Source organism: Salvelinus fontinalis, chromosome 13 (assembly GCF_029448725.1).
Source record: "Salvelinus fontinalis isolate EN_2023a chromosome 13, ASM2944872v1, whole genome shotgun sequence".
NCBI lineage: Eukaryota > Metazoa > Chordata > Actinopteri > Salmoniformes > Salmonidae > Salvelinus > Salvelinus fontinalis.
In genome coordinates, this window is record NC_074677.1 from 4,507,916 (window position 1) to 4,522,708 (window position 14,793).

The 14,793-nt window shown below is 43.4% G+C and overlaps 1 protein-coding gene across 1 annotated transcript; it reads left to right on the forward strand.

Moving 5' to 3' along the window:
* The first annotated feature begins 94 nt into the window (after window positions 1–94).
* LOC129867967 (transcription factor COE1-A-like) lies at window positions 95–14,383 on the forward strand. Its single transcript, XM_055941488.1, has 5 exons — window positions 95–860; window positions 1,544–1,700; window positions 2,629–2,692; window positions 4,182–4,237; window positions 14,161–14,383. The coding sequence occupies exons 1-5, from the start codon at window positions 727–729 to the stop codon at window positions 14,236–14,238; spliced, it is 489 nt and encodes a 162-aa protein (XP_055797463.1). The 5' UTR covers window positions 95–726; the 3' UTR covers window positions 14,239–14,383.
* Window positions 14,384–14,793: the final 410 nt, after the last annotated feature.

Consider the following 14,793-nt stretch of genomic DNA (forward strand, 5'->3'; position numbering starts at 1 on the left):
GGGAAGGGGTGGCCTTAAATACATCGCCTAATGAGGCGAGCCGTGGTTGGGCGTATCTGACACTGGGCTCGTCTTTGTTTGGGGGCAGCCCGCCTCTTACAGTCACTCCCTCTTCCCTCTGCTGGGGCTAGTGTGCTTGTGTTTAGTTCTCAGAGATAGTCTAATAGGATTCCTTTGGGAAGGGACACTAATCACTCCCATTTTAACAAGAGGAACAACACGGGATCTGCCTCCACAAAGGGTCCTCCTCTTCTTGATTTCACATTTCTTATTCATTTCCATTTGACAGAGATCATTGGAAAAAAGGAAACAAAGAGAGAGAAAAGAAAGAAAAAACTTATCAGGGGATGCAGATATTTGATCTAGAACAATCTGAAATCTCTAGTTGATCCCACTGACATACTCGCTCATAGAGCAAGTATCCCCAATACAGGAGCGACATCGTCAAAAACCTCGAGCGAGATTTTGTTAATTTGCTCCGTCTTGCGTTTCGCTCGTTTGTCTTTTGATCTCTGTTTGAAGTGATTCTGTCTATGAGGCACCTGAATATCGATACCTCGTCTTTGGACTCTTTCGTATTTTTCTCTTGGTTTGAAGTAAACAGACACACTGTCGCTGGCATCAACGCGGACCCAGCACCATCCCACGCCCGTCTTTTACCTGTGATTAGAGAAAACTGATTTTGGGACACTCGGTAAACAGAGAGAGAGGGAGCGCGATTTTGTAATGTTTGGGATTCAGGAGAGCATCCAGAGGAGTGGGAGTAGTTTGAAAGAGGAACCCATCGGGTCTGGGATGAACGCAGTTCGGACATGGATGCAGGGAGCCGGGGTGTTGGATGCGAACACGGCCGCTCAAAGGTAAGAAGCCGGAGACAGGCTCTTCCTCCCGGCGCGAAGGCTCCAACAGCGCACGGATGGTCCACACTGTTTTGGGAAACTATATTTTCAATGGACCAAATTATTTTTTGTCGCTACACTTGCAGTTTAGCGTACATGCTTTTTGCTCGAACAATTGTTTTAAGTTTTCTTTGCCGCGACAATGATGCTCCCCTCACCAGTGGGAGTTTAGCATGTAGCCTTATGGATGACTTCTATACTCTACTGTTAATTGGACAGTTTAGATAGACAGAACAGTTCAAATAGGAGTCATAATAGTTATAATATAATAACTATAATATCATGATAATAAAAACATGTTCATTAAATTGGCCATGGAAATATATTTCTTATATAGGCTTGCGTAGGCCTATGAATGCCACGAGCCTGGAGTATTGACGGGCATATCAACTCTACATCATCATTAAAAGAGCCCACTTCTAAACATTCATTTTCCAAATTAGGGTATTTGTCGCACTGTTTAAAATTAGGCAAGTATCAAAAGGTTCGCTTCGCAAAAATGAACAGGACTTACACGGTTCGCTTCGCAAAAATGAACAGGATTTACACAAGTTTTACTCTTATTAAGAGGCTAAGAACTTATTTCAGACGTTTAAGTCTGGTGATGCTCTAACAACGACTACCCCTTGCATGTCTATCCACAGTGGAGTGGGTCTTGCCCGGGCGCACTTTGAGAAGCAACCGCCATCAAATCTTCGGAAATCCAACTTCTTTCACTTCGTTTTGGCTCTATATGACAGACAAGGACAGCCAGTGGAAATCGAAAGGACGTCTTTCCTCGGTTTTGTCGAGAAGGAAAAGGTGAGTGATTTAAAAATATATGTATTTTTAGCAGCTTCTGCACGCACACTAAATTGTCCCACATCCACATTTTGACACATAATAAGCCCAAAGCCTAGCTGTATCAGACTAATCTAGTTTGAAATTAAAAACCATTCAACCTGTGTATAGACCTGTGTATTTGTTTTGGGCAGCTTTACAAATATTTCCACATGTTCATGGCAATTAGGCTACATGCTCGTAATAGCCTAGTACTAATAAAAGTGTATCCAAATAATAATGGACCTAATTATACTAATACTATAAAGAATAATACTGCTAATAATGTATTCGTAGAATAATATTTGTAGAATAATATTTGGTCTTTTGAAGTTGATACGGTATAGCCTTATTGTCGTTGTATCTCTAAATATGTATACTTGTTAAAAATAGTAAAACATATTTGACATAATACAATTTAAATCGATGTGTTTTTCTCATTACAAAATATCAATATTTAGTCTACTGTTATGGAAATATTTTGGGCAATGATTTTGTGCATTTCAGTACATAAAACATAGGCTTAATAACATAATACAACCGCTTGTTCCATAAATTCTCCTAATTTCCAATAAATCAGTTTCCATGTATTTGTATAGTAGCACTACATTAAGTAGCGTAATTACTGCCGTGTCTTTTTGAGATGTTCCTCACCTTCAGCCATGCAAACAGAGGTTCATTTCTATACAGTTCTCTATAGCCTACAGTTCAATAAGTGGCTGTTGAACGATACAAAATGTATTTGTACAATAATTATGTTACATTTCGCCAATACCAGATTATTATCGAGTTGATAATCAATGCACTAGTTTATTTCTGAGAGCTCAGTCTAATTTGAACACAAGCGCAACAAATGTCAATTTTTTTATCAAATTGCGTTGAACTCCACTTTAAATCTGCTCATTTACAGGAATGCACTGGAGAAAAGACTAACAACGGGATACATTATAGACTGCAGCTTCTCTACAGTAATGGTAAGTGTACAACATTGGTCAACTCTCCTGTCGACATGTTGTGCTTATGTTCTTAGTCGCAGGAAACGGATACGTATTACCACAAACATGATTTGCATTACATTCTACAGAAATAACAGCACCAGCTGTCGTTTAGTTGAGCCTTTCCCTGAAGTCATCTTTAAGTTCATTTAAGATCAAGTAATTGTTACATATGAACAGATAAATCAAAAGTTTAATTTTGGATAAAACAATAATCATCAGTTAGGCTGCTGCTATAGAAATAGGTAGTCTATACTGTGAGTGAAAGAAAATCACCATTTTTATATCAGTAATAATAGCCTGGTGTAGAAGTTATACAACTTCACGGCATTCTGAATCTCATGACCTGAATTGTCTTTTCATAATTAACAATTATCATAGCTAAATATTTCCCGCATATAAGCAGTCCGACCTGCGAGCATGTGGAGTGTACCTTGATCACAATGGCCTTGCTTGGTTCATCTTTTGACCCCGTCAGCAGCTATTTTTCTCACAGCAAAAAAAAAGATAACTGTTTTTAGGTCGCTGTATCGTGTGTTAGTGGTATGATTGTTTTTGTGGGCTATGTTGTTTATTTTATAAGCGTCAATTGGTGTCGTTTTCATTGTTTCCATCACATTACGAAGCTTCACAGTCTGTTTAGCAAACTAATTATATTTGATCGTGTTAAGCTTATTAATGAATAGGATCTAACCCATTGCGCAACAATATATTGTGACATAATTTCTGCCTATTCAGTGATCACTACCGGCTTGGAAGTATAGGCCTAAGATTCCTTTGTGTTTTTCATTTGTCTCAAATAGATTTTTGGCAATAACTATTGTGTAATCCACCACACATTTAGCAAATATTGTTTAAAGACTAACTATATTCATTAACATTGCTAATATCCATGGGAAATACATTTTGTTTGCCAATATTGAAAATATATTGTGACTGTAATGTCAAGCATTATTAAAATATATATTTCAATAATGAATGATCCTCCTGAAGTCTGGAGGATGAAGTGTAATTGATTTAGTTTTAATCCCACCTTTGCTGAAAAATGTTTATTTATTGACACAAGTGAATTGCTTAGATTAAGAATACTGTAATGGTAAATTACATACCAAAACAGAGTATCTTTAATATTTTCAGTGAGGTCGACTTTGTTGCCTCAATGCATAGTTTGGCACTTATGATAGTCATCGTCTCTGTTTAAATGTGTGACAGTGTGTATCAGGCCAGGGTACCTAGTTCTATTCAAACCGTTTCCACTCATATCTTTTCTCCTGTTCTCTCTCTCTCTCTCTCTCTCTCTCTCTCTCTCTCTCTCTCTCTCTCTCTCTCTCTCTCTCTCTCTCTCTCCTCTCTCTCTCTCTCTCTCTCTCTCTCTCTCTCTCTCTCTCTCTCTCTCTCTCTCTCTCTCTCTCTCTCTCTCTCTCTCTCTCTCTCTCTCTCTCTCTCTCTCTCTCTCTCTGTGTGTTAGGCATCAGGACAGAGCAGGACTTTTACGTGCGACTCATTGACTCCATGACTAAACAGGTAAGGCTCTATCCCCATGTTCCTCTGCCTAACAATGACAAGTAATAGAGAACAACATTAAAACAACATGTTGAAGAAGTGAAGGGAGGAGAAACAGTAACGTTTCTCCGGTGGACCTGGAACAGGAGGCAGGAGACAACAGGCCATGGCAGACTGTGTGTACACGGAGCCCTCTGGGCCTGTGTCACATTTGGACAGGTCCCCGCTCACTTGGTAACCCTGACAGCCCAGAGTGTCTCCTTGTATTATGCCCCTAACAATGAAGAGGGGGACCCATTGAAGTGTCTTTTGCTGAGCCGCTCTGCTCTCACTGTAATAATCATGCTGTTGGTTTGAGTCGGGGAATGGATGGACACTTGCCTTGCTTATTATTTAGATTTTATTCATAAGAAAGTAGAGTTATTTAATTGACTTTCAAGTGCAGGAGAGCATTTTTTTATGATGTTTTTTTGAGACAGACATTGTAATCTGACACCCTCAAGAAAGTTACAATGTCACACACTGAATTATAATGTTGAGAGATATTATTTACAGGTAGGCCTTTAGCCAACTCTGTACCCTTTCTGTTCTCTCTCCTGGCATTTACCCCTATGGATAGTGTGACATGTTTGGTGTTTGGCTAATGTGCTCGTTAGCGGGCTCAGGGTAATGGCAGGCTGCTGAGAGGAGAAACATGCTACGCTCTCTTAACGCTCACTGCACGGGCGTCACAGCCAATATCAAATGGCATTAAACCTCAGTAGCTGCCACTCAGACCGTGTCAGTCTGTCAGTCTTGTTGTCTCTTAATAAACTGTTTAACCTTCTTGGCGAGGGGAGAGAGAGGCAGAGGTTTGAGGACTCACATTTTTTTTTTTTCCGTCCGCACTTAGAATTCCTATTGTTGTGTTTGTTTAACTCTGTCGACGAGAGGATTCCAGAGTTTTAGGAATATGCTAGACTAACAAGTAGTGATTCTTGCTGCTGTTGGTGGACTACAACAACTATTTGAAGTAGGAACCTGATTGTTTTCATATTATCAGTGTAGAAGCTCCTCTAATTTGTATACAATATTTTTTTTGTGTTTGTGAATTATTGCTAGATTTATGACTAGTATGGCGTGAGACACATGCATTTCATAACCAGATGAGTCAGATGATTTACTGATCAGTTTGTTTTAGCTCTGTGCATCTCTGTAGTGGTCTATCAAGAATGTGAGCGAAGTCAGAGCACAGGTCTCTCTCTCTCTCTCTCTCTCTCTCTCTCTCTCTCTCTCTCTCTCTCTGTTTTTTCTCTCTCTTTTTCTCTCTCTCTCTCTCTCTCACTACCCCCCCCTCTCTCTCTCTCTCTTTCTCTCTCTCTCTCTCTCTCTCGCTACCCCCCCCCCCCCCTCTCTCTCTCTCTCTCTCTCTCGCTACCCCTCTCTGTCTCTCTCTCTACCTCACTCTACCTCTCTCTCTTTCTCTCTCTCTCACTCTCTGGATGACAGAGCTGTCACTGGGGCCTCACAGCTAGTAACTACCAGAGGTGGAGCTGCTAATAGTGGAGCCCAGAGTGTGGAGACATAAACATTCCAGCTCTGTCAAATTGTTTGTTGAATCATTGCTTGACAACCATTTTCAGATCTTGCCAGAGATTTTGAAGCATATTTAAGTCAAAACTGTAACTCCGCCACTCAGGAACATTCACTGCCTTCTTGGTAAGCAACTCCAGTGTAGATTTGGCCTGTTAGGTGATTTGGTGTTTTAGGTTATTGTCTTGCTGAAAGGTGAATTCATCTCCCAGTGTCTGGTGGATAGCAGACTGAACCAGGTTTTCCTCTAGGATTTTACCTGTGCTTAGCTCCATTCCATTAATATTTTATCCTGAAAAACTCCCCAGTCCTTAACAATTACAAGCACACCCATAACATGATGCCATGATGCCTGACTAAAATATAATTGCCTCGCTACATTTTTATCAGTATTACGTTAGCGTCTTGTTGTAAACAGGATGCATGTTTTTGAATATTTGTATTCTGTTCAGGCTTCCTTCTTTTCACTCTGTCAATTAGGTTAGTATTGTGGAGTAACTACAATCTTGTAGATCCATCCTCAGTTTTCTCCTATCACAGCCATTAAACTCTGTAACTGTTTTAAAGTCACCATTGGCCTCATGGTGAAATCTCTGAGCAGTTTCCTGGGTATATTGATACACCATCCAAAGTGTAATTAGTAACTTCACCGTGCTCAAAGGGACATTCAATGTCTGCTTTTTTTTTATTTTACCCATCTACCAATAGGTTCCCTTTGCGAGACATTGGAAAACCTCACTGGTCTTTGTGGTTGAATCTGTATTTAAAATTCACTGCTCAACTGAGGGACCTTACAGATAATTGTATGTGTTGGGTACAGAGATGAGGTAGTCATTCAAAAATCATGTTTAACACTATTATTGCATATAGAGTGAGTCCAAGGAACTTATTATGTAACTTCTTAAGCAAATGTGTACTCCTGAACATATTTAGGCGTACCTTAACAAAGGGGTTAAATACTTATTGGCTCAAGACATTTCAGCGTTTAAGTTTTTATTCATTTGTAAAACAATGTAAAAACATAATTCCACTTTGACATTATGGGATGTTGTGTGAAAAAACAAATCTACATTTAATCCATTTTAAATTCAGGCTGTAATACAACAGAATGTGGAAAAAGTCAAGGGGTGTGAATACTTTCTGAAGGCACTGTATACAGTAATATGGAGGCTGGATGATAAGAAGGGTGTACTCCTCATTGCCTTCGGATGAATCCTGGAACACATTCCAGTCTGTGCTAGAAAAACAGTCCTGTAGTGAAGCATCCGTGTCATCTGACCATTTCCCTATTGAGCGAGTCACTGGTACTTCCTGCTTTAGCTTTTTGCTTGTAAGCAGGAATCAAGAGGATCGAATTATGGTCAGATTTGCCAATTGGAGGGCGGGGGAGAGCTTTGTATGCATCTCTGTGTGTGGAGTAAAGGTGGTCTAGAGTTTTTTTCCCCTCTGGTTGCACATGTGACATGCTGGTTGAAATGAGGTAAAACGGATTTAAGTTTGCCTGCATCATGCGACCAGTCTGTGTGATGACAGGAAGACTAATTAACAGGTGGTCCAGCCAAACTATTGTTGTGCTTGGTTAGGATCCAAAGCCCCATGCACGTTCTTTCCAGCGAGGAGCCTGCCTGCCTGCCTGCCTGTCTGCCTGCCTGCCTGTCTGCCTGCCTGTCTGTCTGTCTGTCTGTCTGTCTGTCTGTCTGTCACAGCTATGAGTCCCAGTGTCTGATCACAGTGTTGCCTGCGTGCTGCTGGTCCAGCCCTCATGGAAATCAAGGATTATCATGCTAATGTTATAGACCCACAGAGTTTAAGACTCACTGTGTTGCTATTACTGTGGCCACCACCACCACCATCACCGCTGCACTGTACTGTGGCTCCAATGGAACAACCACTCATGTGTCACTGTGGCTTCATACCCTACTAGAGATAGCCTGACAGGGAAAACGGAGGAGGAGTTTATGGTGAGTGGATAACGATATTGACAACTACCATGCATGTTGTAATCACACTTGTTAGTTGCACATTCATTTTCATCACAACCATAACATTGCCGTAATAAACATAGTAATTATTGTTATAACCAACTATAAAATCAGCACTACTATCACACAGGAGAGAGAGGGAGAGAGAGAGGGAGAGAGAGAGAGAGAGAGAGAGAGAGAGAGAGAGAGAGAGAGAGAGAGAGAGAGAGAGAGAGAGAGAGAGAGAGAGAGAGAGAGAGAGAGAGAGAGAGAGAGAGAGAGAGAGAGAGAGAGACAGAGAGAGACAGAGAGAGAGACAGAGAGAGAGAGAGACACAGAGAGAGACACAGAGAGAGACAGAGAGAGTAGTGACCCGGATGTCAGTCTGACAGTTGTATCTGTGATCATGTTCTCCACCGTTGACAGATCTGATAAAGACAGAAAGCAGGCAGGAGGGCCTCTCCTTCTCACTCTCCCTCCTTCTCTCTCTTCTTCTCACCCTCCCACTTTATCGCTTGCTTGCCCTCTCTCTCTCCACCTCTCTTTCTCTCCTACCCTGAGGTTTGGAGCCAGAACAGCTGAGCTGGGGGTGGGGTGGGGTGGGGTGGGGTGGGGGAGTTGCTAGTTTGAGGGGGGAACAAAGACGGAGACAGGCAGACTGATCGTGGCACCTCTTTAAAAGTAGCTGTGTTGTTGTGGCGGGAAGAAAGGCTGCCGTGCTCCTGGTGACACGCTAACAGATGACGCTAACAGAGTGGGAAGTGCGTTTCCACATATTTATAGGAACTTGTTTACACGCCTTAGATTTCAGCCGTCATATCAAAGCCAATGAGGAAAATGGCAAATGAAAAAGGAAAAGTGTGCGGCGTGAGTTTAAATATGTATTAAAAGGCACACGAAGGCTACATGTTTGTTAATGCACCGGGTGCATCGTGTTGTTGTTAGCACAGGATAGGTGTGAATGTCATGTACGTGCTACATCGACGGTGGACGGAGCATATTTCGTTTTTATGCACTGTGGACTTCAAAGATAGAAAGACATGGTTGAGTCACACCTACAGTATAATGTCATGCTGAGTAGTGGGTCAAACTTAACAAAATAACCTGTCTGATACAAACTGCAGTTCTCAATTTGCAGCCAGATTCTCTCCTAATTAGAACTCCAGATGTGTCAGAAGCTGTATACAATATGTAGACACCAAACACTTCAATGACACTAACAAACCAGACAAAGGGCTATTCATCTATTCTATGAGACATTTCCTGCTGTTGGGAGGCTGCCCCGATAGCGTTGGATATTCAGCCTTGTTTCTGGATTATATTGTGGTAGTAGTAATGACTAATGTGGTGATGTTCCTAAGGCTGAGGCCCAGGTCTGGAGGTCTGGGCGATATGGTGCTGATCGCCTGGAGGTCTGGGCGATATGGTGCTGATCGCCTGGAGGTCTGGGCGATATGGTGCTGATCGCCTGGAGGTCTGGGCGATATGATGCTGATCACCCGGAGGTCTGGGCGATATGGTGCTGATCGCCTGGAGGTCTGGGCGAAATGGTGCTGATCGCCTGGAGGTCTGGGCGATATGGTGCTGATCGCCTGGAGGTCTGGGCGATATGGTGCTGATGGCCTGGAGGTCTGGGCGATATGGTGCTGATCGCCTGGAGGTCTGGGCGATATGGTGCTGATCGCCTGGAGGTCTGGGCGATATGGTGCTGATCGCCTGGAGGTCTGGGCGATATGGTGCTGATCGCCTGGAGGTCTGGGCGATATGGTGCTGATCGCCTGGAGGTCTGGGCGATATGGTGCTGATCGCCTGGAGGTCTGGGCGATATGGTACCGCCTGGACACCGTCCCTCAGCACCCTCTCTTTGGTGTCACTTAGCAACTCCTGTTTTTATAAGTGGACTGAAAGACAGGCCAAAAATACCCCGATATTATTTATGTTTCGTGTTAATGAGTTTGCATCCTGGCCGCTGCTCTGTGTGTAGAGAGAAAAATACAGACATGTTTTTCAGAGCTATTCATTTAGCATGATTTTTTAATATTTTTTTTTACATATTTAGTGAACATGGCGAAAACATAAACTCACAGAGTGAGAGGGTTTCAATGATTTTGACAAACTCTTGATCTGCTTATAGGCAACTCATGCTGTTCTGTTATTGTACATTTAATCTGTTCTATGATTGTATTTTACATTTCAAAGGACTCAGGATCTTTTATCTTCATGTTTTTATTTGCAGAGCATGCTCATTATTTCATGACTTTATATTTCTATGAGTTCATCTGTCATAATATTTCTCTACTGGAGAACATCATTGCACAAGGTCTGGCTGTGCTCAGTAAAGATATGACCTGGACGTTGAGAGCAGTGTATTTCTGGCCTGCGGACGTTGATTCATGCAGTGCTGTTTTAGAAGACCTTGGTCATTTATTCTCTCAAAGTGAAAAACAAAGGAACAAGTCATTTTCATAGTCACCTTGACTGCAGAGTAGCTGTGGAGCAGGCTTGTTTTTCACTCAGTGTTATGAAGGAACAGATTCATTTTAACACCATATCTACACCTGCACACGAGGCTGCTGATTGGAGTGTCGTGTGGTTACCGTGCCGACTCCATGCGGTGACTGTTTTGCCGTCAAAGAGAGATTGCCGGCACTGGGACAACGTGTTGTTAGGTTATGGGAGGGTGACAACAAAGCTGAGGCATTTTGGAAGAGGTGTAGGCTGGACCAGATGGTGTGCCACTCTCCAGTCTGGCATCCCAACTGCTCGCCCACACCTCCCCTCCCCTCCCCTCTCCTCCCTACCCCGCCTCCCTCTGACCGCCCCACCGTCACCACCGTGGGAGTTTACACGCTAGAGTAGATAGTCTGAGAGCATTACACTCCTCCTACACGGCAGACAGTGGCAGAAATCCACGAGCAGCTAGCACCCTCCTCACTGTTAACAACAGAGTGAGGTGAAAACTGTGCAGGCAGAGAGACACTGCCCTTCCTAGTATATGTGAAGCACTCTGCACGATGAGTCATGAATATTCAATTCCCGAGAGAAGGATAGAAGAGAATGTTCCGGAAAAATAACAGAACATTCCCAGTTACCACTGCACTCATAAAGTACCAAGCATCTCAGTCCACTTTCCATTAAACACGTCCAGAAGTAGTGTAGCATATTCACAATGACGTCTTATGCATCCCTGTGGTTTTAAAGAGTCACAGTGTGAAGTATGTGGACACCTGTTCGTCGAACATATCATTCCATGATCATGGTTTTTAATATGGAGTTGGTCCCCTTCCTGCTGCTATAACAGCCTCCACTCTTCTGGGAAGGTTTTCCACTAGATGTTGGAACATTGCTGCGGGGACTTGCTTCCATTCAGCCACAAGAGCATTAGTGAGGTCGGGCACTGATGTCGATTAGGCCTGGCTCACAGTTGGCGTTCCAATTCAACCCAAATGTGTTCGATGGGGTTGAGGTCAGGGCTCTGTGCAGGCCAGTGAAGTTCTTCCACACCTATCTCAAAAAAAAAAATCTGTATGGACCTCGCTTTGTGCACGGAGGCATTGTCATGCTGAAACAGGAAAGGGCCTTCCCCAAACTGTTGCCAGAAAGTTGGAAGGGCAGAATCGTCTAGAATGTCATTGTATACTGTAGAGTTAAGATTTCTCTTCACTGGAACTAAGGGGCCTAGGCTGAACCATGAAAAACAGCCCCAGAGCATTATTTCTCCTCCACCAAACTTTACAGTTGGCACTATGCATTAGGACAGGTAGCGTTCTCCCAGATTCCCAGATTCGTCCGTCGGACCTCCAGATGGTGAAGCGTGATTTATCACTCCAGAGAACGCGTTTCCACTGCTTCAGTCCAATGGCTGTGAGCTTTACACCACTCCAGTCGACGCTTGGCATTGCGCATGGTGATCTTAGGCTTGTGTGCGGCTGCTCGGTCATAGAAACCCATTTCAGAAAGTTCCAGACAAACAGTTGTTGTGCTGACGTTGCTTCCAGAGCCAGTTTGGATCTCGGTAGTGAGTGTTGCAACCGAGGACAGATGATTTTTTACACGCTTCACGCTTCAGCACAAGGTGGTCCCGTTCTGTGAGCTTGTGTTGCCTACCACTTCGCTGCTGAGTCGTTTTTGCTCCTAGACATTTCTACTTCACAATAACAACACTTAGTTGACCGGGGCACTTTTAGCAGAGCAGACATTACACAAACTGACTTGTTGGAAAGGTGGCATCCTTATGACTGTGCCACGTTGAAAGTCGCTGAGTTCTTCAGTAAGGCCATTCTACTGCCAACGTTTGTCTATAGAGATTGCATGGCCGTGTGCTCGAGTTTATACATCTGTTAACAACGGCTGTAGATGAAATAGCCCGAATCCACTAATTTAAAGGGGTGTCCACATACTTTTGTATATATAGTACAGAGTCACAGTGTGAGCACTGACAGTGACTCAGTCAACCTGTTCTTCTCAGTAGGGCTCAGCAGGGCTCAGGGCTCTTCTCTCCTCTCCCCTCTCTTCTCAGCTCCTCTTCTATCTCTCCTCTCTCTTCTCAGCTCCTCTCCTCTCTCTTCTCAGCTCCTCTTCTCTCTCTTCTCAGCTCCTCTTCTCTCTCTTCTCAGCTCCTCTTCTCTCTCTTCTCAGCTCCTCTCCTCTCTCTTCTCAGCTCCTCTCCTCTCTCTTCTCACCTCTCCTCTCTCTTCTCAGTTCCTCTTCTCTCTCTTCTCTCTCTTCTCAGCCCCTCTCCTCTCTCTTCTCAGCTCCTCGTCTCTCTCTTCTCAGCTCCTCTTCTCTTCTCTTCTCTTCTCTTCTCTTCTCAGCTCCTCTCCTCTTCTCTTCTCTTCTCCTCCTCTCCTCTCCTCTCCTCTCCTCTCCTCTCCTCTCCTCTCCTCTCCTCTCCTCTCCCTTCTCAGCTCCTCTTCTCTCTCTTCTCAGCTCCTCTCCTCTCTCTTCTCAGCTCCTCTTCTCTTCTCTTCTCAGCTCCTCTTCTCTCCTCTCTCTTCTCAGCTCCTCTCCTCTCTCTTCTCAGCTCCTCTTCTCTCTCTTCTCCTCTCCTCTCCTCTCTCTTCTCAGCTCCCCTTCTCTCTCTTCTCAGCTCCTCTCCTCTCTCTTCTCAGCTCCTCTTCTCTCTCTTTACATAATGTTCTGCTCTGCAGCACTGTGGGAAGCCAGGACCCGGGATGGCCCCTTCCTTCCCTCCCTCCCACCTTGGACAGAAATATCGGACGGGTCCCACAGAGTTCTCACGACACACGCTGCTATTCATTAAACATCCCCCGGCCAGAGGCAGTAAATACTACATTAAGGTCTTAGGGCCGCTCTGTGTGTTTTTGTGTTGTTCAAGTGGAATCTGTTCTTTCAAATTCCAGGGAGGGAGAGAGAGAGGGTGTTGGTAGTGGTGGCGGGGCGGGGAGGAGAGGGTATGATGGTCTTTGACTGGACAAGGAGATTTAGCATTCCAACAGTCCTTTTAAATTTGTGGACTGTTTATTATCTGTATGGAGTATATGGGTAGCACAATCGCTTAGGATAATGTCCACCAGTGTAGTGTTCTGTTTTGCATCCAAGTCTGGTGGTGAATTGAAAGGCCACATTTGTTTCCAATGATCAGCTGAGTGTCATGTATATGTTTCAGACAGACAGAGCATTGGGCTCCAGCCTCCAATCCAGGCCTCATTCCAAATTGCACCGTATTCCCTAGATAGTGTGCTAATTAGTGTGCAAATTCAATGCACTATATATGGAATAGGATACCATTTGGGACACAGGACATGTTACAGAGAGACAGGAAGTCATATTTCCATCCGCACTAACAGCCATGTTTGGCTGGACCACAGCACGCTCTAAAACACCCTGGAACGGCAGTGAAAATACATACTTGGTTATTACAAGTGTGGTAATATGTTGTCACACAAGGAAAATAAATGTTAACAAAAATCAAGCAAAAATGCTGATGTGGACTATTTGGACCAGAAATGGAACAGAAGCGAGCGGGCTGGAAGTTGAAGCCCAATGCTTTAAGAGCACCATATCTTCATCTGGGTAGCTTCTATGGATTTTATTTTCTTAGCATGCAGAAAGTGACGTGTGATAGATATTACAGGGTACATCTGTAAAAGAGACCTAGATCTCAGCATGACTCCCTGACAAAATAAAGGTGAAATGAATAAATCTATGTTATATTCTAATATGTGACTAAGTCAAATGAGAGCCAGGGCCCATAATGTTTCAATGGAGACCGATGTGATTTCTGTGTGGAGGGAGATGTTACCAGACGTGATCCAGACCACAGTCGGAACACTCTCTCCGGGGCAGATCTAGTGGGCCTCTGTGATGACCAGTACCAACCCAACCTCGCTTCTTAAAACAAATCCTCAACCTGTTTCTAATGTAATCTTTGCCCCCCTCCTTCTGCAGGCCATTGTTTATGAAGGGCAAGACAAGAACCCTGAGATGTGTCGAGTGTTACTGACACACGAGATCATGTGCAGGTAAGAAGAGGAAGCTCTGCTGCTCTGCTTCTCCTCCTGTCTGCTCCGACACTATATACTACACTATACCACACTATACTACAATATACTACGCTATACTACACCATACTACACTATACTACACTATGCTACACTATACTACACTATACTACACTATACCATGCTATACTACACTATACTACACTATACTACACTATACCACACTATACCACACTATACTACAATACACTATACCACACTATACCACAGTATACTACACTATACTACACTATACTACACTATGCTACACTATACTACACTATACCATGCTATACTACACTATACTACACTATACTACACTATACCACACTATACCACACTATACTACAATACACTATACCACACTATACCACAGTATACTACACTATACTACACTATACTACACTATACCCCACTATACTACAATATACTACACTATACAACAATATGCTACATTATACTACACTATACTGCAATATACTACACTTTGCTACACTATACTACAATATACTACACTCAGGGGTGGATTGGCTATCTGACA

What these genes read in the sequence shown, in the direction of transcription:
- LOC129867967 (XM_055941488.1), top strand. Translation starts at nt 727, where the DNA reads ATGTTTGGGATTCAGGAGAGCATCCAGAGGAGTGGGAGTAGTTTGAAA. An exon ending in GCAGCTTCTCTACAGTAATG is followed by an intron (nt 2,693 to 4,181) that starts GTAAGTGTACAA and finishes TCTGTGTGTTAG; the next exon opens with GCATCAGGACAGAGCAGGAC. An exon ending in TTGACTCCATGACTAAACAG is followed by an intron (nt 4,238 to 14,160) that starts GTAAGGCTCTAT and finishes CTCCTTCTGCAG; the next exon opens with GCCATTGTTTATGAAGGGCA.